At 40.6% G+C, this 23,705-nt stretch overlaps 1 protein-coding gene across 1 annotated transcript in view; it reads left to right on the plus strand.

Annotated features, from left to right (window-relative positions):
- alk (ALK receptor tyrosine kinase) overlaps positions 1-23,705 on the plus strand; it is a 394,873-nt gene that overhangs the window by 364,743 nt on the left and 6,425 nt on the right. The window contains exons 14-25 of the mRNA XM_068338207.1: positions 1,382-1,492; positions 3,956-4,097; positions 7,230-7,397; positions 7,780-7,878; positions 11,157-11,312; positions 12,446-12,559; positions 14,044-14,230; positions 15,001-15,091; positions 15,323-15,387; positions 15,993-16,122; positions 16,314-16,411; positions 21,148-21,240. Coding sequence (XP_068194308.1) covers positions 1,382-1,492; positions 3,956-4,097; positions 7,230-7,397; positions 7,780-7,878; positions 11,157-11,312; positions 12,446-12,559; positions 14,044-14,230; positions 15,001-15,091; positions 15,323-15,387; positions 15,993-16,122; positions 16,314-16,411; positions 21,148-21,240 — 1,454 coding nt within the window. The remainder of the gene's footprint in view (positions 1-1,381; positions 1,493-3,955; positions 4,098-7,229; positions 7,398-7,779; positions 7,879-11,156; positions 11,313-12,445; positions 12,560-14,043; positions 14,231-15,000; positions 15,092-15,322; positions 15,388-15,992; positions 16,123-16,313; positions 16,412-21,147; positions 21,241-23,705) is intronic.

Consider the following 23,705-nt stretch of genomic DNA (forward strand, 5'->3'; position numbering starts at 1 on the left):
GGATGGACAGATGGACTATTCTGACTTATACAGGTAGTCCTCAACATATGAACACAATTGGCTCAGACAGGTTATTTTATAAGTCTTTATTTATTAAATTTCAATTTGTAATCACATTTCAGGTAATTTAAATGCCATTACTACTGTAAGTACAAAAGTACTATTCCACTATACTTATCAGAAATAAGAATAGTACATATAAACAACACATAATAAAATAAAATACAGGTACGGAGTGTTGTGGACTCTGGTTCTTGGAACCAGAGTTGTACCTCATCAGTTATTCTAGGACATGAAGCACTCGCTTGCTGTATTTTCAGAATGAAGTCAGAATGTGTTGCTTAGCATGCAGGCCTCCTCAGTGCTGTCACACAGTTATTAGTTTTTAACGGTAGGTCTTGAATTGCTCCGACAGCAAAGAGGGACTGGCCTGTTTCAAAATGAGACTGGAAGTCATTTAAGGATCCTGTTATTTTCCTAGACTGCCAAATGGAGGCTCTCTCCAACTGGACATTCTGAAGTGATTTGTGTTGTTTTCTCACACTTCTCCTTCCCCATGTCACCCTCTCCAGGAGTGTCTCACTCACTCCTGTGCACACACAAATTCACAGGTCCATGCAAGTTAGGAAGATTCTCAAAGACCAGATTTACCAACCCTACCTGTCAATCATAGTCATTAACGTCCCATTTCTCAGTGCTGGTGTCAGACAAGAGGGAACAATGACCAACTGTTAGTGTTTCAGAGCGTGCTTTGAGACAAAGGAAGGGGAGTAAATGTCTGCCCTCCCTCTCAGAGCAAGACTGGCTGCATGTAGATCAGCATGCTGGCACACAGGAGGTAGACGCATCAATTCACCAAAGCTCAGCAGCAGAGAAGTCCCTGCATCTGCTAGAAGAAGAAGCTGTTTCCATGTACAAAAATGGATAAATGCAAAGATGAATATACAGTATACTCAGTGGCACAGTTGACGTCTTCTATACGTCTTCCAAAAATGTGGAGCTTAGGTGACCACCTAACTGTCCAGTGTATGGTGGTGACGATTGATAACCCGGTGAAGCTAACATGAATTCATATTTAAAGACAGCAGCAAAGTAATTGGCTTTATTGATGAAGGTCAATCATGTAGCAACAAGCTCAGATAAAATCTGCCTAGATCATCAACAGTAATCTAAATATTTAAATTATTTCCACCTATAATTTAACAACATATAAATGTATGAATTGCTTACAGACATGTGTTATTCACCTATCAATGTGAATTCTTCACTGTAAAACAAAAATGGTTTCTCATTTTTATGATAGTAAAATCTTGGCAGTGACCTAGCTTTCTCATAAAGAGCTAGATAACTTAAACATTAAATGATCTCTTGTTTCTTGCAGTCCAATGGAATGCTGAACAAGATCTGCAAGGAACAGAGTGGCCCAATGCTGAATAAAACTCAAGTAAAAGGAGGTGGTGGTGGAGGAGGAGGGGCCACCTGTGTGTTCAAGGTGAGAAGTTCCCAGGGAACCCATTCAGGGACAGGGGGTAGTTTATACTGGTCACTGAAAGCAAGTGATTTAGAGGGATTTTAAGTTGCATAACATACTGTACATATAAAATCGGTCCCTTTTCTGTATCCGTAAAAATGCAATACATATCAGAGCAGGCTTTGGGGTGTTGATATGTTAGTCATCTCTATCATTCTGCTATTTATATCATTAAATTAATATTTGGGTCCTGCCGTTACTTATTACTGCAATGATCTAGAAGTACTGGAGCTGAGAGTGCACATTTATTTTGTTGTCTCTACCCTCATCCCTGAACAGATTAGCTGACTGAAAGTCTAATGTTCCACTAGTTTTCATTAATGAACAGTTTGGCATTTTGAGAAATACATGAGTTTTCCTTCTTTCAGATTAAGATGAGAAGATTAATACCATCAGCCATTAGTCTCACTCATGCTTGAATCTTTCTTGGCCGAGTGATCAAGACTAGTTGAGAAATATGTTGTGCTTCAGAAAGCATACCAACACTATTTAACATGCCAGAAAAATATGTGACAGTTCACAGCGTATCAGATGCAGTATGCCAAAACACCATGTCCTGCTGAATTTTGCAGTGTGCAAGCCAACATGCTCTTCTGGCCACGTCAGCACTATAATCATGAGCAGAGTGGACGATATGTCATAAGTGAGTCATTGAGGGAGCAAACATTTAGTAATACAGAAAGTGGAATAGGTCAATGTCACAACAAATTAGCATGAGCAAGTTGTAAATATGCTATATGTATGTACATATACTGTAAGGACAGCTGTTTACTCAAAGGAAGAAAATACGACACTTGAAGTGTAGCTATAATTTAGCTCATAAAAGACACAGTATATAATTTCTTCTGCAATTTTTGGCTCAGTTTGTAATTTTTTTCAGTTATTTATTAGTTTAGTTTAGTTTAGTTTAGTTTAGTTTAGTTTAGTTTAGTTTAGTTTAGTTTAGTTGATTGCTCAGATGACTTTATCTTAGTTTAGCTTTGCTTGCTTAAAATTAATCTGGTTTATCTTAATTTCGCTTAGCTAAATTTTGTTTTCTTCAGCTTATATTGACTTTAGCCTGTCAGATTTGGCAGTTTTAGTCTTATTTTAGTAAAAAAAAAAAAAAAAGAAAATGTTTGTTTAGCTTAGTTTGGTTTAATGTCATCATTTAGGTTGAATAAGTTCAGCTTAAGCTAGCTCAGTTTAATTTATTTTTGTTTAATTAGTGATTTATTTTGGACAAGTTTAGCTTAGGTTAGCTAAGTTTCACTTAGTTTAGGTGCGAAAGAGAAAGAAAGAAAGAAAGAAAGAAAGATTTTTTTATTTTATTTTTTTTATTTTTGCAAAAACACTTTAATCACATTTAGAACATTTTACAATTTTTCATTAGATGAAACTTCAAAAACACTAAACACCAATAAATGAAAGGAAATACAATTAAAAAATTTAGACAGAATGAAAGAAAGAAAGAAAGATTTTCAATGGTTTACCTTCTCAGACACACATCTGAAACCTCATGACAAATACACTGCCTGGCCAAAAAAAAAGTCGCCATCCAAAAAAGTCACACCCTCTCATCTGTTGTTGGACTGCATTTAGCTTTGATTACAGCATGCATTACTGGGATATTGTTTTGATGAGTTAATGCAATATCACAGAAGTTATTTCCATCCAGTGATGCGATATTTTTCCATATTTTTAATCAAGATCTTGCATTTATGATGATGGGGTCTGACCACTATGGAAAGCCATCACCAGCACTCATTGAGGTTCTTCTTTCAAAGAATCTCAACAAGTTTAAGGTCTGGACTCTGTGGTGGCCAATCCATGTGTGAAAATGATGTCTCATGCTTCCTGAACCCCTCCATCACAATTTTAGCGCAATGAATCCTGACATTGTCATCTTGGAATATGCCCGTTCAGGTCAGGTCTAGGTTCAGTAACAGTGTGTGTTCAAAGAATGAGATCAGCTGATTACCTGCATATACTGAATGACCAGGTTATTCTGTAAGTGGATTATTTCTTCTCCAAAGGCACGGGCATATGAAAAAACATTGCATCACTTGATGGAAATAACTCTTGTGATATTGCATTTACTCATCAAAACAATATCCCTGTTAATACATGCTGTAATCAAAGCTAAATGCAGTCCAACAAAATATGAGAGGGTGTGACTTTTTGTGATGGTGACTTTTTTTTTTTGGCCAGTCAGTGTAGAATGCACTAGTTACATGTTGGCTCATGGGTCTTTTATTAAATGACCCTGACCTATAAAAGTAGATCAGGGTAAAATTTTGAATTCAAGGATGTCGCGGGATGTTGCAGCCTTGTGATCAGTGTTTCAGTCATTTGCTGAGATGGTGTTAATTCTCTCAGCTGAGTTAGAAAGCCAATGAGTGCTAAGCTTCTGCAAAGATCTAACTGTGAACAAAATTGACCCAGATGGACAAGGACCAGCACATACCCCTTATTGTCGCTGCTGGGGGAGGCGGCCGGGGCTATAGCAGCCAATCAGAAACCCAGCTAGAGCAGATGGACTATCACCCCAGCCAACCAGGACGTAACGGAAAGTCAAACGCTGCAGGTATTTTTCACACAGCACTGATATCCTGTATGTGTTAGTACCATTTACCTTTGTGAAGATGATTGGTTGTCAATAATGTTTATGTGCAAGATAGTAAAATATTGAAATGTGATGCGTGTCAATGACAGAGCTTGATAAGAGAGTAAGATGTAGTAGGAGGGAGAGTGGCTGAAGAGAGACAGGCTAGAACTGAGAACATGATTATGAAACGTCACAGGACTGCAGTGAGTTTGACTTATCTTCTTCTAATCCATCGCGAGAAAGGCTGTGTCTACCCCGTTTCCCTCTACATGCACCAAAGTAATATCTAGCCTGAAGTGTTCATTTGCATTTCTACCTGTACCTTCGAACACCTCATTTATCCTGGTGTTTGCTTCTGTTTTAACGCATAGGTTTCATAGATATTCCACCTCTGTGCACTAGTGTTTGATTTTGGCAAAAACAAAACACATCTTGACCCTTCTTCTATAATTCATATGAAGCACTTTCTTGCCTTTCATTGCTAGGCAGACCTGCACGCTCTCTTCTGAAACTGCGACGCTTCATTAATGCTCACTTTGAGTTCCATTATTCATCTGCTCAGAGTTGTGAAGAGCCCAGAAAACATCAGATATTGATTTTCACATCTTCACAAAGCCAGAGGTTTACTTTAGAGGAAACTGTGTGGATAAAGAGTGAAATATTCAGCATGTCTTGGAGGGTTTCTCACTGGCAGGCGAGATGGGAGTTCTGTTTTGTTTGTGTCTCCCTGCACTCACAGGTGGAAAACAAACAACAAAATTAAATCGAATAAAGTTCTGGAATATGGAAGGGCTGACTTTATTATCTGTAATATGTTCTATCTTTTAAGTTTTTATATATGTTTATGTGATTTGACAAAAAACCCGAGAGACCATGGGGTTTTTTAAATCATGAAAAAATAAGCAATCAACAGGCCTAATTCTTTTCTAGGCTACTGGTAGGCCCTATGAACCTCATTAACAACTTTTAGTGCAAATTTTGCATTTTTTACCCCAGCACATTGTGCTGTTGTACTTGGAGTGTACAACAGTCCTGACTGGCTGTAGGGCATTGTCACTCAATCTCCTCCATGCCGTACTCCTGTACAGTACAGAACGCATTCAGTTTGCCAAATTTACATAAATATTTGACTGCTAGCAGTGTGACTCTAAAGTACAGGACAGTATGTTTGCAAGTTTATTACCCAATAACAAATTGGCACATTGGTGCAGTTGGTGGTGCTGTCGTGGCACAGCAAGGTGATTCCGGGTTTGAGTTTGCATGTTCCCCCCAGGTCTGCGTGGGTTCTCTCTGGGTTCTCCGGCTTTCCCCCACCTACAAAACATATGCGCTTCAGGCTAATTGGCCATTCCAAATTGACAATAGGCGTGAGTGTGTGTGTGCATGAATGCTTGTGGCTCCACGGTGCACTGATGTCGCACATGGAGTGTACCCTGCCTCACGCCCTCAGTCGGCTGGAATAGGCTCCAGCAACCCGCGACAGCGGATGAGGTGGGTGTAGGATTGAATATATATTCCCGTAGCCAGCTGGGATAGGCTTCAGCATGAGCCATGACCCACAACGCGGTAAGCCCTTGTGAACAACACGATTGCAATAACCTCGTCTACAAGAAAATGGATGAATGGATGGTTGGATGGATGGATGGATGGATGGATGGATGGATGGATGGATGGATGGATGAATGGATGGATGGCGCTACAGCAGAAGCATGCAAACACACTTTCTGAAAATAGTGTAATTGATATAAAGGGATCAGACGGAATTTTCTTAATACTTGTGTGGAGCAGAATTGTCGCTCTGGTTTCCCAGTGCTTGTTATTACATTGTGTTTTTTGAGGACCAAATATTCTGGGGAGGATCATTGGTAGTTTGAGAAAATATTAAAGATGCCCAGGTCATTTGCAAAGAACTGCATTGTAGATAAACAGACAGCAGCTCTGTTGAGTTGTCACTGCCGAAAACGGCCATCCATATTTCTCCTGCGGTAAATAACACTGCCTTCTGAGGGCATCCCTGATTGTAAGGACAGAATGATGAAATGCAGCTAAAAGTTTACAAGTGGAGGCCAGAGAATGCACAGAGTATGATATGACTTTATAATACATGAAATGTTTTATGGACATTTCACTTTCTGTATTTATGGCTTGATTCTTTAAAACTAATTCGAGTTTTGTTTCCAATGTACATGTTTGTCATTTAGACAGAAACCGAGGTAATGATCATATGAGTCAGACAGTACAAAATTAATTAATGAATAATATTCACTACATCAGTTTTCAAGAGAAAATAAAAATGCATTTTGATTTACTCTGTCTTAATTGAGATTGCTGTACAAAACTTTTTTAAAAATTAGCCCGTAATCAGAATGCAAGTTGTGTTTTATGTGTTCTTTTAAAAATCTTTCAATAAAGAAGGCTATAAAAAATAGTGTTTCAGTATCAGCATAATAATACAAAAACAACTGTTTAGTTTGTTAGAGAATCATTCAATATTTTCAGCATCTAATTTTATTGCAGAGAGGAAAAAATGTTGTTGAACATGGAACACTTTTCTGAACTCAGCCATTGATCGCTTCTGATTGCTTTTAGTCTGTGTTTTTTTGTTGTTTGCAGTTTATTTAATGTTGTCAAAGAATCACAACAACAATCCCAATAACACCATAGGCTAAATTAAATTAGAATGGTGCTTCAGGAATGTGTTTTGTGGTAAATTTGTTTTTCTACCATGGAGATGACAAACACCTCTGGATTTAAAAGACTGAGGTCTCTTTGTGGAGATAAAATCTCTGAGCAAGGTTTTTCCTGGATCTTCAGGATGTACATCCTGGATCTTCAGGATGTAGAAGAGCAGAAGGTAAACTGAGTGGGATTAAGGCTCATCAGGGAGTCATAACCATCAAATCAATTATGCACCGCTATCACAGGTGCAAAAAGTGAAGGATAAAACAACAGTACTCTTTTTCCATAGAAAGCATTTCTTGAGACATTTAACACTAGTAAGACAGCTTAACCAAAATGGATCAAAACCATTCTAGTTATGAAAAGAGAAATGTTTCTTCCTGGTGTGTGTGCCATAAGGCACGCTGTTCTAACTCCTGTGTTTCCTGACAGGTGGAGGTGGAGGCTGGAATGACAGCGCTCCCATCAGTCAAGGCGGCAGACCGCTGGTGCTGGGAGGCCAGGGAGGGCAGGCATGTCAGAAGTTCTGGCAGACCCGTGGAGGCTTTGGGGGCGGTGGGGGCGGCTGCATGTCCGGTGGTGGCGGCGGAGGTTACAGAGGTTAGTCCAAGAGACCGTGTTTCTGGTAGAGTTGTATAAATAAACAGTCTGTGGTGTCAGGTACAGCTCAGATGCACCTCAGGTGTTGTACATTCTATAGATGTTTGTGTGTGTGTGTGTGTGGGGGTCCTTTAAATCAGCATGTTTTTCAAACAGCATCAGAACGTGTCAGCCTGTGTTGATAATGTCTTTGTAGGTTCTCAGTTATCCAGGTCTTGATAGTCTTGATAACAATAAACGAAGCAAATTTACATTATTTACATGAGAAAGTTCACAGGCTGGTAGGAGTGATGTGGGTAAGGATTAAAAGAGTGACACGATCCTTGTTTCTCTCAGGGTGATGGGAAATGATTTGCTTCCATTCTTTCAATCTTACGTCTAGGTGGTAACACCTCCATTGATGACAACCCCAAACACGACGGTGACGATGGCACGTCTTTCCTTGGCCCCGAGGGACTGCCCTTCCTCTATCCTCTGAAAGGTACGCTGACAGGATAAGAGGTGTTCAGAAACAGAGACAAGCCAGTCAGCGGGTAGCAGCAACTTTCAAGCAAGCCATGTCACAGCTGTTTGTAGTGTTTGTGACTGACACTTGAAGTTATGTACATCTGGGTTTGCCTTTCAGAGTATTTGGATTTATTAAGGACAATATAGGCTTGTTGTGAATGATGAGAATTAAACTGCTAAAGACAGAGAAGAGTCTTGTTGTCCTGATGACTCCAATCCTCCTCTACATTTGAACTAAGCTTCTACTGAAAACAGTCTGCCTGAAAATGTCAGTAATGAGCTTGTTGATCATGGAGCTTTGTCTCTTTACTTGCTTCGTAGAGAAAACAGAGCAAAGGGGAAACTAGGAGAAGTGAAGTGCTTTTTAAAAAGCTCTCTATCAAGCTGTGGTAAATTGCATACTGATATCTCTTGAGCTTGAAGAGAGGTGAGGCTTTCTGGTAAAACATTGCTCAATGACACCACTCAATTTTTCATCACCTTTCCTCTGTTCATTTACAGGAAAATACTAAAGAATGAATTTCATCCTCAAAGAAGACAAAAACTTGCGTGTCTCAAACCATTGAAATTATAATTCGTAAAACGATCAGGTATCCTTTGGGCCCATTTTACATTTCCCAAACTCTCTGGACTGGGTTGTGAAGCGTCCATCCAAACGTGACCTCATGTTCACTGTTTTAACTATTTCCCATGTTCAAGTCATCGCCCTCTGCCCAGGCCAACTTGTGTTCTTCACAATGTGCTCTTTTCCATAGCCCCACCGCAAAAAATTAGACATTTTATAACAGATAATAAAGACAAACACCATTTATGGTCCACATTATCTATAGCTCCCTTTAAGGTCCTCTGAATAAAGGGTTTATCTTCCTGTTCCTTCCTGAGACTAGACAGTGAAAGACATGACATGATTTATAATTTCTGAAACACCAGAGGGGCTACAGTAAATCGCTCTCAACACATAGGATGGAATACCTACATAGAATACACATAAGAACGTTGAATAATGGTTTCTGTGTAAAGGTCAACTTGAAGGGCAGTCATGGTTTGAAGCTGTAATTACAGATTTCTACGTGGGTAATTTATGTCTCAGCTTGAGCAGCACAGGCCAATTCTGGAGCTCAAATGAAAAAAGAAAATGATGACTTACTGCTACGCGGCGTGCGCTGAGAACGTAAAAACATTATTTAAAAAAAGATTCTGTTAAAGCCCCTTAATCCACAACCAATGAGGAAAGGAGGAACAACACCTGCACAGCATAAGGGTGGCCGGCAACCAAATGTAAGAGCAGTAGTGTGTCTTCCTCACACATAAAGAGTGTGCAGTGAGAATATATGTGGTTATTTTATACATTTTACAAAGTATTCTGTTCACTCACCCGTTGAATTTTTTATTTATTTAAATTCACATCAGGAGCCGTGACTTCCCATCAGTGCTTGTTTCATTTGATCCTCGGTTGCAACGCTCTCTTCAACATGAGCCCGACAGATAAATTGCAGGTGCTCCTCCTTATGTTATATGGCGATGGATGCAGACAAACATGTCTACAGAATGATGAAATTATATTGGTACTGTATGTGGGTGTTCCTGCATCATCTATTTCTTCTCTGGGGTCGTAAGGAGAAGTTGCATGGGCAAGATGACATACCCTGGACACGCTGCCAGTTCATCACAGGATCAACGCGTAGAAAAGAAAACAATTTATCAATCTGGCATCCATGCCTACAAGCAATTTGGAGTTACTAATTCACCTCTGATGCACATGTTTGGTAGAAAGAGCACCCAGAGAGAACCGAAAGCTTCCACGTCAGGTGGTTTAGAGCCCATCATCTTCTTGCTGTGAGGCATATCTTGTATCATTTTATCCGCTGACTTATGCGTATTACGGTATCGCAAATGAAACTCCACATAAAATTAAACATACCAAAATAATTTGTATGCATTCACAGATTTAGTCATCTGGCATCAAGACAGCTGCAAACAGAACATTACTTTTCTCACATGTGGGGCAAGGATATCAGAAAATCTATTACTAATGTGAATTACAAGCTGAATTATCTGTTTAGAGATTTATGTCTAGCTTTGGGGCAGTTTTTGGATAATTCATATTATCAGACAAAAGGTTCAGACAGAAGGCCCTCTAAATATTTGTAAAGTCCATCAGAAAGTGGCCTGAAGGAGCGTTCAGCAAAACTGTTGAAATATTGGCTGGGATCACACAGGAAACATCTGCTCTTCAGCTCCTGATATATTCTGCATCTAAAAGCGTTTTTAGTAGGATTTACCTGTCCATACTTATTAAGCAAAGTACAGAATAAAGAGACAAAACCTGATCCTGCAGTAAATGAACAGAACAAACATCCACAAACTGAACTGACTGGAGCTGATGGCTCCAAATCTAAATTATGAAATGTAGTGAAGCAGTATGAAAGCTGAAAGGTTTGACTAACATACGCAAAGTTAGAATCCATCCAGAGTAGTTGGAGTTAGCTGAAATGCTAACGTGCTAGCTCACAGCCCTTCATAGGACACGAGGAGCAGCCGCAGCTCGATTCATCTCCTGCGTTTCGGATGTAACAGAACACTAACAGTAGCAGCAGCAAATGTTCTCTCTGTATATTTGAAACATATCATCACACATACGTATAAATAATTTGAACAGGACTTCATGTTATATAACAGATGAACTTGAGCTCCATCCTCGCATCTACAGCATCTTCCACACATATAAAGCTCAGAATGTTTGTGACTGCGCTGTGAACCAGGGCTTCACATACAAAACTCCATTATCTGATATCCTTGGAGACACATGCCCAATAATCAGACTGCACTTCTATTTTGTTTTTGCTGTCGATAACTGAAAATCCTCAGAGTAGAAGGACGTAATGACTGAGGAATCCTTGCCGCAGATATGTTTCATGTGAATGCTGTTAGGTGTAAACCCATAAAGGCCTCTCATGCTTCGTATAATCAGGATCATGTCTTGTAAATTACACCACACTGCGGCTAATTTTACTGGAAGACATCCCGGATACTGTATATCTAATCACAGTGTGTTTCTGTGTGTGTGTGTGTGTGTGTGTGTGTGTGTGTGTGTGTGTGTGTGTGTGTGTGTGTGTGTGTGTGTGTGTGTGTGTGTGTGTGTGTGTGTGTGTGTGTGTGCGTGCGTGCGTGCGTGCGTGCGTGCGTGCGTGCGTGCGTGCGTGCGTGCGTGCGTGTGTGTGTGTGTGTGTGCGTGTGTGTGTGTGCCTGTAGCTATGGAGGGTGATGGCGAGGTGATCATTAGTCCAGTGCAGAACTGCAGCCACTGCAAGAGTGGGGAATGCCACGAGATCATGGACACCATCGTGTGCTTCTGCGAGGATGACCTAATCCTAGCATCAGACGGCGTGTCCTGCATTAACTCTACAGGTGTGACACTGAGTTCTTCACACAAACACACACACACACACACACACACACACACACACACACACACACACACACACACACACACACACACACACACACACACACACACTGCCACTGCTTTCCATGAAGTGGGAAGAATCCCGTGCTGAAGCTGAAGTGAGCTGATTGTGATCGTACCTGTAACACACTGTGACTCAGTGAACAGATAAAAAATGGATCTCCAAAAGTAATTGAGCCTGGAAGGCTCTGCTCTTTATTAAATCTTTATCTGAGGAAAGGTTTTTAAATAGCATCTTAATCATTTGTAGTTTCTATTAATCTGTAGGATAAGATAGCCTGATAATGACACTATTCCACCTCTGGCTGATATCAAGTCCTGTTCTTTGATTTTTTTTGATTTTTTTTTAAATTTAATTATCTTTGTGTTGAACTCAGATAAACTTTCTTTATCTCATCATGTCAAAGGCTTTTCGGATAGAAGGCCTCACCTAATGTTTTGACATTGTACAGTGGATTTTGTGTGATCACATTAGATAAAGGGCTTATTGGCTCTAATGCCCTCTCTGCACATTAGAGCATGTCAACCTTGGAGAAAAAATCAGTTGTGTCATTTCTTCTGCTGCTGGAGCAAAGTAATGTAGACAAACCCCACGGATCTGGAGCTGCCTTTTCAATTAGGATTTTTGATCTCAGTAGAATAATGAGTATATGAATATATATCTGAAATTAATTCATATGGCAGATTGTAACTAGATAATTTGAAGCCAAGTAGTGGCGCTATTGTCATCTCAGAAATGTCTTAATGACTTTGTGAGAGGGTTTGCAAACCTGTTCTCAGTGATGACAAGCAGTAAATAATCCTGTGATGTGAAGTCACACAAGGTCACTGTCTTAATGTGGTCTCTCCTGGTGTGCATAATTTGTTTCTCAGCTTGGACAAGTGAAATAAGATCTCCCCCTCGCCACTGAAAAGGAATTGACATGCGCCGGACGCCGCCGCTATGCTAAGCTCTGTTGTGTCATCGCTTTCACATCATTAATTAAGCTGGGGATCAGTGCGGTGAAGTGAATGTTAATACTCCTCTGGGGAAGATAACAACTGTGGAATGATGTTGTTTCCCCTTGTCTTGCAGAGGGGACTCTGCTGCCTCCCCCGCCGTCACTCTCCCACCTGGCGTTGGGTCTGTCTGTGGGCACCTCAGCCCTCATCGCCGCCCTGCTGCTGGCCGTGTCAGGGGTCATGATCAGTACGTATCAAACATGTCTTATTGTGCCGACACACCAGGATAAGAGACTGCAAATTATTGGAATACAAATGAGTCGTGACTTTTCACACAATCTACCTTCAGAATCCTTTATCTGCTCAGCAGGAAACATAAGACGGAGGAATTCACATCATGTTTATTTTGAACCTTCAGGATTTTTTAATTTAACCTTTGCTCAACTATTTCTCATTTACAATGATCAATATGCACATGCCTGCTGTTTTGGACGACAGGTGTATTCACACTAGAACTTTACACAACTTACTTGGAATGATGACTGACCAAGATTATCAAATCTGATGTGAGCATTTAAGTCAACATGTGTCTGAAACAAAGTGTCCCAGCCAGGCTGTGTGTCCAGAGATTAATCTGAAGAGGGCTGATGTATATCTCGTCAAATTGGCTCTACTCACAACGAAATCAAATGACCAATATAGTCATGGAGAACCGCTGGATTAGTCCAGTATTATTCAAATAGAGACATTTCCACACATGATAAATCATCCCATTATGTATGGGTAAGATTGATTCTTTAAAAAAAAAAAAAACTAGAACCCTTTCCTGACTCTGCCAATTTATTCAGGTCCACACTGCAATTTAAAGCACCTTCTCTGTCACATGTCCGACTCTCCCATCAAGTTTCATGAAAGCCTGTCCCTTCATTTTTCCGCTATTCTGCTAGCAGTTAAGACAAATAGGCAGATGCTTGGCGGGGGCAGCGGAAATGGAAAAAGTGGGAAAAATGAAGTGGATTTACATTTCATGAGTGTTTCATTCTTCTGTTTGCACAATAGACACATGTTCCCTCTCTGACACATAGAGTCTGGTCTAGTCCCGCTAGTCATTAGCAGACCATTCTCAGAACTGTAAGTGAGCTTCACGGTCGGCGCAGACATCTGTCTGCTTCCAGGCTATTACAGCCAGACATATGCACTCATAGAGCCATCATCTCCTCCGCATACACCCACACAGACCAACAATACATCCAGACTCACACCTACGCTCATCAGACGACGCGAGTGTGATGGATGAAACGTGTTAATGATGGATGGCTACTCAGCCGGTGGCTGACAGCCCTCGTACATTAGACAACCCTTGGTAAATAAATAACTCCCCGACATACATATTCTCACTGTGGACTAATGTGCACTCAGCCCCCGTCAAGCCTTCCAGCATTACAATGTGTGTTTTTGGAAGACAAAGAAAAAAAAACTGCATCTTTTTACATTGGACTGCATTGAGTGTGTTGACTCTGTAAAGGAAGGAGGTTGAACAAAATGCGCTGCATTATGTCTGTACAGTACATCTGTAGTCTGTATTTGTATGTCTAGGGTTTAATTTTGAAATAGCAAAGTCAATATTTCGCAGACACAAAGGAATTCTGCTTCATAAGATTCAGAAGGTCTTTAGAGAAATAATAACTATAAAAGTTTTTAAGATGTGGATGGAATCCCTCGTCTCACCAGTGTACCGGCGGAAACACACAGAGCTGCAGTCCATCCAACTGGAGCTGCAGAGCCCCGACTGTAAACTCAGTAAGCTGAGGGCCTCCACCATCATGACCGACTACAACCCCAACTACTGCTTTGCCGGCAAGACGGCCACGGTCAACGACCTGAAGGAGGTGCCACGGCGAAATATCTCCCTCACCAGGTGAAAGATGGTGTCAAAGGTCACTTTATATCTGCAAGAAAACCCATCTAAATCTGTGGCAAATACAGCATCATAAAACTAACTATTTCCGAGGCAACTGCAACACAGTTAACTGTTAATTGCAATGGAAATCCATTAGGCTCCCTACTTAAATAAACCTGGTGTGTTAAATAAACTGTTAAATATTAAAGTCTCACAGCGTATGGGTCCAATGCAGTTATCCTAGTGGCTGAGATGTGATTTTTGCTGTAGTCTTTTCAATTTTTAATACATCTTTCATGTGTTTATAGTTCATCAGTTTATCATTCTGGTTCTTAATCTCTGAGATAAATCCTTTTTCTTGTGGACTCATGAATATTTACCCATATCTGCATTTATGCAAGTTATAAATCAAGTGAAATAGCCTCAAAGGGGAAAATCTGAACTAAAATTTGGTGCTAAATTTCATCACTTTACACTCTGACATCACCCAGAAAGTGCTTTTCCCTCTGTGGGCTGAAAACTAGATAAACTGCTCATTGGAATACTGATTGGCATCTCCGCCAGGGTTTTTGCTTGAATCGCTTTTCTTGATTTTGTTTCGCAGCTCTCATTTCCTCACCTAGTATTCAATTCAGTAAGTGTGGATTCAGGGTTTTTTCAGAACCTGCTGCCCTGGTGCTGATTGCTCTATTCTGAATTTAAACAACTGTGCTCTTGTAGGAACCTGTGTGTCAATGTTTCAGCTTATGACCTGTAATATCAGATGTCAAATGTGTTTGTGTCTAAAGGGGTCTGGGTCATGGTGCTTTTGGCGAAGTCTATGAAGGGCTGGCAGTGGGGATACCGGGTGAACCGAGTCCACTGCAAGTGGCAGTCAAGGTGAGTTTTGACCCAAAGACCTCAAGAAGACTTGGAAGGAGATTTGATTTCAACATTATGTTGAAAACAAGTGGTTTTGATCAGTCATGTTTTTCTTTGCTGTGTTGCAGTTATAGCCTTTACAGTGCAAGCACCATGTTGCATTCTGTTTACGAACTGTTGAGCTGCATGAAAACACATGCTAAAATATACTATATGTAAAGCATGCATTACTTTTTCTTTTTCCTACAGACCCTCCCTGAGGTTTGCTCTGAGCAGGATGAACTGGACTTCCTCATGGAGGCGCTAATCATCAGGTGAGAACCACAAGCATCTATGTTCTGATTGGACAAATACAATATAATAGAAATGAAAGAAAAAAAGTCAACTATATTGATTCCCTATGGGGAAATTGTCTTTATACTTGTACATGCACATATGTCAAACCATTCATACAATGTAGTGTACAGGCCCCTGAACAAACACAACACACTATAGGCCTGTAGGCATGCAATTAGTACAACAACAACCGTTAGTACATGGGGAAGCAGAGTGATGGGTCGCGACTTCGGGGTGCATCCCAAATGACCAGCTTGTAGGGGGGACGGCGCCTTGCTCAAGGGCACCTCAGCAGTGGTCGGGAGGTGAGCTGACATCTCCCAATGTCAGTTCTCACTCCGAGGATGTCTGGCGTGAGCGGGAATCGAAACGCCGATGTCTGGGTGTTATCTGGTTTTAAGACGTCTGCTCTACCGCTGAGCCACTGCCGCCACAAAGTATCTTCTGGTGGGCCTTTTCAACAATGCATCCTAAGGAGACAATGTATTCGATATGTGTTGCATTTAAACAAACAGAAATTATTCCTCAAACTGTACCAAAGCCCTGTCTGATGCACATCTCCCGTGTGTTTGTGATCCCACAGTAAGTTCAGCCACCAGAACATAGTGCGTTGTGTAGGGGTCAGCCTACAGGCGATGCCCAGGTTCATCTTGCTGGAGCTGATGACCGGAGGAGATTTAAAGAGTTTCCTGAGGGAGACGAGGCCACGGCTGGTGAGACACTGCTGCTTCATGCTCTATTGCACATAGTCGCTGAGCACCGTTGCCACGTCTGTTCCTCTCACTGTGTCCCAAAATTGAAAACACTATGATCCGAGTTAGATCAGTCATGTTTCCTCCCTCTGTTGCTCCAGATCTGCCTTTGAAATATTGATTAATGTTGTGTCTCTTCTCTATGGAATCAGGAGCACCCGTCCAGCCTGACTATGGTGGACCTTCTCAATGTGGCTAGAGACATTGCCAAGGGCTGCCACTATCTGGAGGAGAACCAGTTCATACACAGGTACTTATTGTTAACAGAAGGACAGAAGCAAATACAAACACTATGCAACACATATTGATGCACATAAGATGCAAACATACTTGCGAAATATGCAAAATCAGATTTATGGACTGTTGCATCTGTCCAGTCCTAACATATGGAGTCTGCATGCTATCTGCCTTTTGTGTGAGAGCACACAGTGAGAGATGATGAGTTCAGCATTGGAGGCAGATGGGCTCACCGGCTTGTCTTTTTATGGTCTGTGTCCAAGGCACAAGTAAACAGAGAGACCCTTTCAGATCAGTTCTCACGGTCAGATTGGCTTAAAAATTTGAAAATCCTAAGGATCTGCTTCATGAGTTCAAGAGGAAAGTCAAATTAGGAAGAAAAAAAATGCCTCTACCACCGTCACCAACACAGTCGAACACAGTCCACCTTTCTTTCATGTCTCGTTGACTTCCTAGGAATTGGTCAATGACAAACGAGGCCTATTAAATCTTATTTGGCCCAATGTGGCATAGTAAAGCCCCATCAATCCACCAAATGGCTAAGTCTTCTCTGGATGATTGTGAGCCTCCACACAGTCTGGTTTTCTTCCTTCAAAGCTGCATTAAAATTTTCCCTATCATCGTCCTTCAGGCTAATTTAAACTTTTTTATAGAGTTGTGTGTCCTCAGAGTTGAATAAAGGGCAGGTGAGTGAGTTGGATGAAAAAGTAGCCTGCGCACATAAAACGCAGATTTTCTTCAAGGATTGTAGGTTTTGGATGATGACCGATGGTCCAGTGGGTCAAATTTTAACTCTGACTTTTCTGCCATTCCTTTACTTTGACTATTAGATTACTGTTTGATTGATTTTTTTATTTTTCTATTTTTTTTTATTTTTTTTTTTTTGCAACACAAGAAGATATAAGTATGTGACATCTGTGTAGGTTCTCAGTTATCCAGGTCATGGTTATCCAAAGCTGTTTAAATCAATCCACTGGACTTTAAGAAAGTTCTTGAAGATGACCACCTGACATGAAGCAATGTGCTAAGGAGTGTAGTTTAATATAGCCTGAGGTGTTAAAGCAGATTGTTCTCTAGCTGCAATTAAAACAGAGCAAATAAGGTCTACGGTATGAACCATTAAGCATCGTTTTAATAGCAGCCTGTTCTCACATCACGATTCTGAACACTGTAGCACAGTCCTTCCCTGAAGCTCTCAGCTAGCGAGACTTGGCCTCCCCTGTTAGCAGAAGAGAATCATTTGCATGAATTCTTCCCAGCCATCAAGCAAGGTCTACTTGAATTTAGCTACAGCACTTCATGAGCACATTGTGTGTGTGTGTGTGTGTGTGTGTGTGTGTGTGTGTGTGTGTGTGCCTGCGTGCGTGCGTGCGTGCATGCTTGCTTGTGTGTAGACAGTAACAGACTGTTTATTGCGTAAGATATTATGACAGAAATTATTCAGTCTTCTTGACATACCTGAATATGTGTAAGTAGATGGATTGTTCCACTACAAAAAGTTATATCAATCGACCTTTATTTATATAGCGCTTAATCACATCAGAAGATATTTCAAAGCGCTTTAACAGACAGAGAAACCCAACAGAAACCTCCAGAGCAAGCACTATACCACTAAAACAGAGTTTGGAAAGTTTTGTGATGACTCAAGTTTACTGACTTATTTAAGCAGCTCAAGAAAACTTGGACTGAAGGAGAGCAATAAACTAAACAAGTATGAAAAACTCAGGATCTTCCATCGTGGTCGTATTTCACTGGAGAAAGACGAAGTTCCTTAAGTCATCTCTGTTAATTACAGTTCCTCTGCATTATAAAAGAAAAACCATTTCAGCAATTAAAAAAACGTGCAAAATATTTCTAATTTTCAAAATACCTAAAGGTCCCTCTTTCGTACTTAGGATATAGAATAGGAAGGTTTGTGAAAACACACTGAATACCTTTTAAGCTATGCCCAAGAAACTCTCACAGGAAACAAATTCCACTCACAGAGTGAGTCCAACTTGAAGGTAATAAAAATATGACAAAAATTTTAAATAATAGAAGGTACCACTTCAGTACGAAATCTTGAGTCGTGTTTCTGCTGAGCCTTTTTGTTCAGATGCTCCTTTAGTGATTCAGGCTCACACTGTTCATTCCTCCTGTGAAGGCCCCATGCAAACGTGTGTCAAACCCGTCTCAAACAAAGTTATCAAAAAAGTCCTTAAAGAACACTCCAAGGCAAAATATAGGATTAATTTAAATTCCAAATGCCTTCACTTTTTAAATAAAAAGAAAAAAGAAAAAACAGTTCAAATGAGGTCTCCGTTACAGTCCTGATGATCTGAGTGGAAGATGGTTTCCTGTCAAAGTGTGAGCCCATTGGTCAAAAAAAAAAAAAAAAAAAAAAAATATATATATATATATATATATATATATATATATATATATATATATATATTTTAGGTTTTCCTCTTTTCTTCACCTCCTTCTGTTACCCCACCTACCCCTTTTTTTAACCAATGGGTTCATATCTTGACAGGGAAGCACCGCCCAAAGCTCATCAGTGTAACTCTGTTGAGGAATGAGATTTGACGTCAGACCAGTGACGTGCGGTGAGGTTCATGGCTGGTGAGGCACTGACTTCATCATAATCAAATTTACAAATGTGGTGAATAAGCTACAGTGCAGTTTATAATTATTTACACACACAAACTGTAACACACAAATAAGTACATTTGCTTAAAAAAACGTTATGTTGTTACCTACATTTTTGTTTATATGCACATGGACTTATAAATGAAGTCTATGCGCAGCTCCTTCTGAACACAAGCATCAAAAAAAAATTTTGAGTTGAGATATGTAATCCTCCATTTTTATAGTAAGGCAAGGCGAATGAATAGCTAAACCTGACTCACTGATTGTAGATTGTAGTTTTCTGTCACTTCTTCTGCGGTCAAGGTTGAAGAATCCTCAGCTGAATCCCTGGGATCACCAGCGCCCACTACTGTGAGGCAGGAGAACTGCGTGCCACACTTCATGCCTTTTCCTAGCTGTTCTAGGACCGCTCAACTCAAGAAAGACGTTACATACATGCAGTTGTTGTCAAAAAACACTGTACATTATATAAATTAGGTAAATTATGGAAGTTTAGTTCATTTAGCAAACGTGTTTGGACATTTTAATTGTGACATATGAGAGCATTACGGTCGCACTGTTTAGCTACCAGCACAGCAAGCGGAGTCATTGCGCAATCCATGGTGAGGCTCAGTTGGCTGGTGCCTCAGCACGGGTCTCTTCTCAGTACTTCAATGGTAAATGTGAAAATTAAGCAGCTTTGATAAAAACGAATCTAAAATTGGTGATGTTAAATGGAAAATAACTTTATAATACACATCACTGGATAAATATAACCATTTAATTTATTTCTTCCATTTTAAATGTTTTTCTTTCATGATGGCAGGTGAGGCCGTGCCTCACCTGAACACACGTCACTACCTCAGACCATGATGAAGACTTCTGCTGGATGTTTTGTGACTGTTTCTTCCATGTTGTGAAGCCTTCACAGGAAGAAGGCACTGCTTCCCCACTTGGATGTTGTGTGCAGAAATATTCATGGCACAATATTAAAATTGGGGTTAAGATTGGTCATATTCAGGAAACTGGACGTAATGGTTGGAATTTATTTCTTCATCGCTTTGAATTGGTTAATGAAAAACACATGGATGTTCTGTACACTGTTTTTTCTTATTTCACCCCAAATTTAAAAAATATCAAATTTGAATTAGTACTATACCGTTATACATTGCATAGCTCCAAATGCTTCTGGCACATTAAGTGGGACAGCTGTGCATAATTCAGTTCCAATCTTAAAGCCCTCAGTTTAAATCAGTCTGAACTATTACTTTGTCCTCATTGTGTCATTTCACATCCAAGTTGATCAGAATCTGGAGACATCAAAACAATCTGTACAAACTGTACACACACACACACGCACACACACACGCACACGCACGCACGCACGCACGCACGCACACACACACACACACACACACACACACACACACACACACACACACACAGAGACAGAGTCTCACTACTAGTTATACCATTTCCAGCCCTGCCAAGCCTCATGATCTACTTTGAGTGTAGTGTCACATGATACCATTTTGATGTTATATCCTGTTTTTTTGGAGCACACTTGTCTTCAGTCCGATGAGGAGCAGTGTGTTCACAATGTCATGCCTCAGGAGCAGATTACAGTGTGGAAAACTCAATTTCCTTCTCCCTAGACGGGGGATGTGTGGACAACTGAATCCTCACAAAGAACAGCAAACCTGGTGTAGTGGAAATATGAGTTTTTTTTACGAACTTACCCTTCCAACCCCCCAATGTGCATACTTCAGTTTGGTCCATGTGGGCAGAGCAATGAAGATGCTGTAGAAAACTATAAACTTTTAGCAGCTTGCTTCAAGCAAATCGGGTGTTCTGACAACAAGGGAGCATCTACAGGTTTTTCATACATGAAGCTGTTTCATAGATGTAACTGCATTAAATATGAGAACCTCTGAAGAAATGAGCTGAGCTTTGCTTCTGGCAGTGTTCAGCATGTCTCACCGTTACAGCTTAGACGATGGTTTAAAAATCACTTACAAGTAATTTTCTCTGTGTCAGGCTGTGACCTGTGGGGTTCCAACTAAGTGAACAATCTCCTTGAATCCACACTGTACGTGCAGCAACTGTTTGAGCCGATGATTTTGGTTTTCTGTCTTTCAGGGACATTGCAGCTCGGAACTGCCTGCTGACCTGCAAAGGAACAGGTCGGGTGGCCAAAATTGGAGATTTCGGGATGGCTCGAGACATTTACAGGTACATTTCCAACTCAGGTCACTGACAACATGACAAAGCATGCAGTGCTGCCTGTGGTCAGGCCTTGCTCACTAAATGAGTGTCTCCCTGGAGACTGTAATATTTTGCCATTTGATCTTAAACAGTTCTACATTCAAAGTGCAAGGTTTTTGAAATGATTCTGAGGGAGAGCGACAAAAATGCTTGAAAGCACAGTCTTAAATTACCAAAATGGAACACTAGTTTACAGTCTTAGTGCAAAATCATTACTGTGTCAGGTCTAAATGATGCAGAAGTTGAGTGTCACAGCACCGGTCTGGATACCAATGGTGTTATGTTTGCTCATAGACCATGAAATTCTCTTGAGTCTTGAGAAAATAAAAAATGAGAGTAAACAAACATGTAGAGACACACAGTTGGGCTGGGGAGGAAACAGCAGCTCCGTGAATGATTTGAGTTGGTTCATATGTAGTTTCTGGCACCAAACTATTTTAGACTTTTACTGTCAAAGTACTTAGTAATAGTATTTTCTTGTCTGCGCTTCAGAGATGCATGAATACCTTGTTTTCCTGATGAGCTGTTCATAATTGCTATCATTAAAAACACTCACATGAATATTAAATAAAAACCAATGGCATGATTTAATGCCAGGCTTTCACTGCCCCCTCCGGCCCATTTAAAGTCTGGCCCCTCTGAGGGCCATCAGTTGTGGAGACGGTCTGGCTGAGGTCAGGAGTCTGTGTTCAGTGGAGGACGATCTCCTTATCAGTCATGGGACACTAATAGCGAGCGCCTCCACTTCCTGTTCTTATCCCTCCTCTCTCTGTCTCCAGCTCTGCTGCAGTCTGAGAATGTTACACATTAATATCAATAATGTCCACCTCCAGCCATTTGAATAAATAACCATTACTTTGAACAGTCTCCAGATAATCACGACTGCATTCATTTATTTCTCTTATTTACTCAAGTAAAATTCTGGTTCTGGCAATTATTTAACCATAGGATGCAAAAAAAGAATTTAGCTTTACCAGGATTTAGCTTTAAACAGGATTCAGTAGAATTTAGAGTTATTTTATTCCCTCTATTACCTTATGGTTTAAAGACAATTTGCTAGCCTTGTTTGTACTGCATAGAAATAATAACATACGATTCTACAGTTTCAAAAGGTTGAAGTTCAGCTGCAAAAAAAGTTTTTATTCTCTGTAAAGTTTGCCGATGCTGTCTTTTAATCTGCGTCGGCTTGTCAGGGGCCCCATCGGCGCCTCATTACTCTCAGCTCAAACTCTTTAATATCACCGTGACACCGTTTAAATGAATGCACAACCCAGCAGGGAAATCTTCCAAGGCTTTCATCTGGTAAGACATTAAAGCTGGGGACATATGTCACACTATCAGCTGTGTCAACGCGCCACTTTTGAATCCAGTCAAATGAGAGCTGAGTCGCTCTCAGAACGCGCAGGGAGGGCAGTTTTACAACACCCACAGGGGGCCGCGTTAGGAGCGCTTGATTTAATTGTTGGTGTCAGTTTTCAGGTGCAACGATCTGATTTGGATTTTATCTCTCAGCCTCAAGCTGAGAACAATCCCAGACTGGGATTGTTTACTTGCACCATCAGCGTGATATTTTTGTTGTTGAATCACGTGGCTCTCCTGCTATGTAACAGGGTTCTTCTGAGGATGGGTGTCACACCAAGGCTGAGGCTCAGTGTCAGAGTGTTATATTCTGGGATGGAAGCCACATGGTTCTCCGAGGAGACCACCTCTGTCTTTCTCATGTCGATGCAGCGGTAAATAAAAAGCTGTGTAAACAGTAGCTGCCAGTCAACAACCATCCTGTGGTAAACACCTGCTATGAAGTGAAGACTGTGCTTTCAGAAAACATTTTGTTTTAACTTAAATGGTCTTCGTTTATAGAAGCCATTGAGAGCTGTGAGTAGCCTGTTTTATGTGCACACACGGTAAAAGCGAAGATATTTAACTCACTCAGCTCAGTCTGCCTGATTCCTCTGTCTCCTCCATCTCATTCTGCACACTGAATGTCTCACACAATAAATAAGCACCTCTATTTGTGCTATAGATTTCCAGGAACTGTAAGACTCCCTAATCTGCAGCTCAGCTTTCCGTCTATGTTGTTGGTGTTACCAGCCCTAATAAATATGCCCATAAACCCATTTCCAAAAATGCTGGTCCACTGATAGGAGGATTGTCAGTCTCATACTCTCAATGTTTCAAATCCCCATGTTTTGTTGAGATTTCAGTGTTGTCTACACTTTTTTACAGTCCTAAAATAGAGGAGGAGACTGATTCCAAACACTGCATTGATTGTGTTTTTCTTAGTGATATGTTAAGCTCTTTGGCATCGTGGTTTCTAACTAATCTCTCGAGCTGACAGATTCAAGTAGTGATTGGTTTCTCTGCATCGATTATGTATAACTCTCTTCAAGGCTAACTTCTTCTGCTAATATATAATCTCTTCTTGCTCTCCT

Source organism: Antennarius striatus, chromosome 17 (assembly GCF_040054535.1).
Source record: "Antennarius striatus isolate MH-2024 chromosome 17, ASM4005453v1, whole genome shotgun sequence".
NCBI lineage: Eukaryota > Metazoa > Chordata > Actinopteri > Lophiiformes > Antennariidae > Antennarius > Antennarius striatus.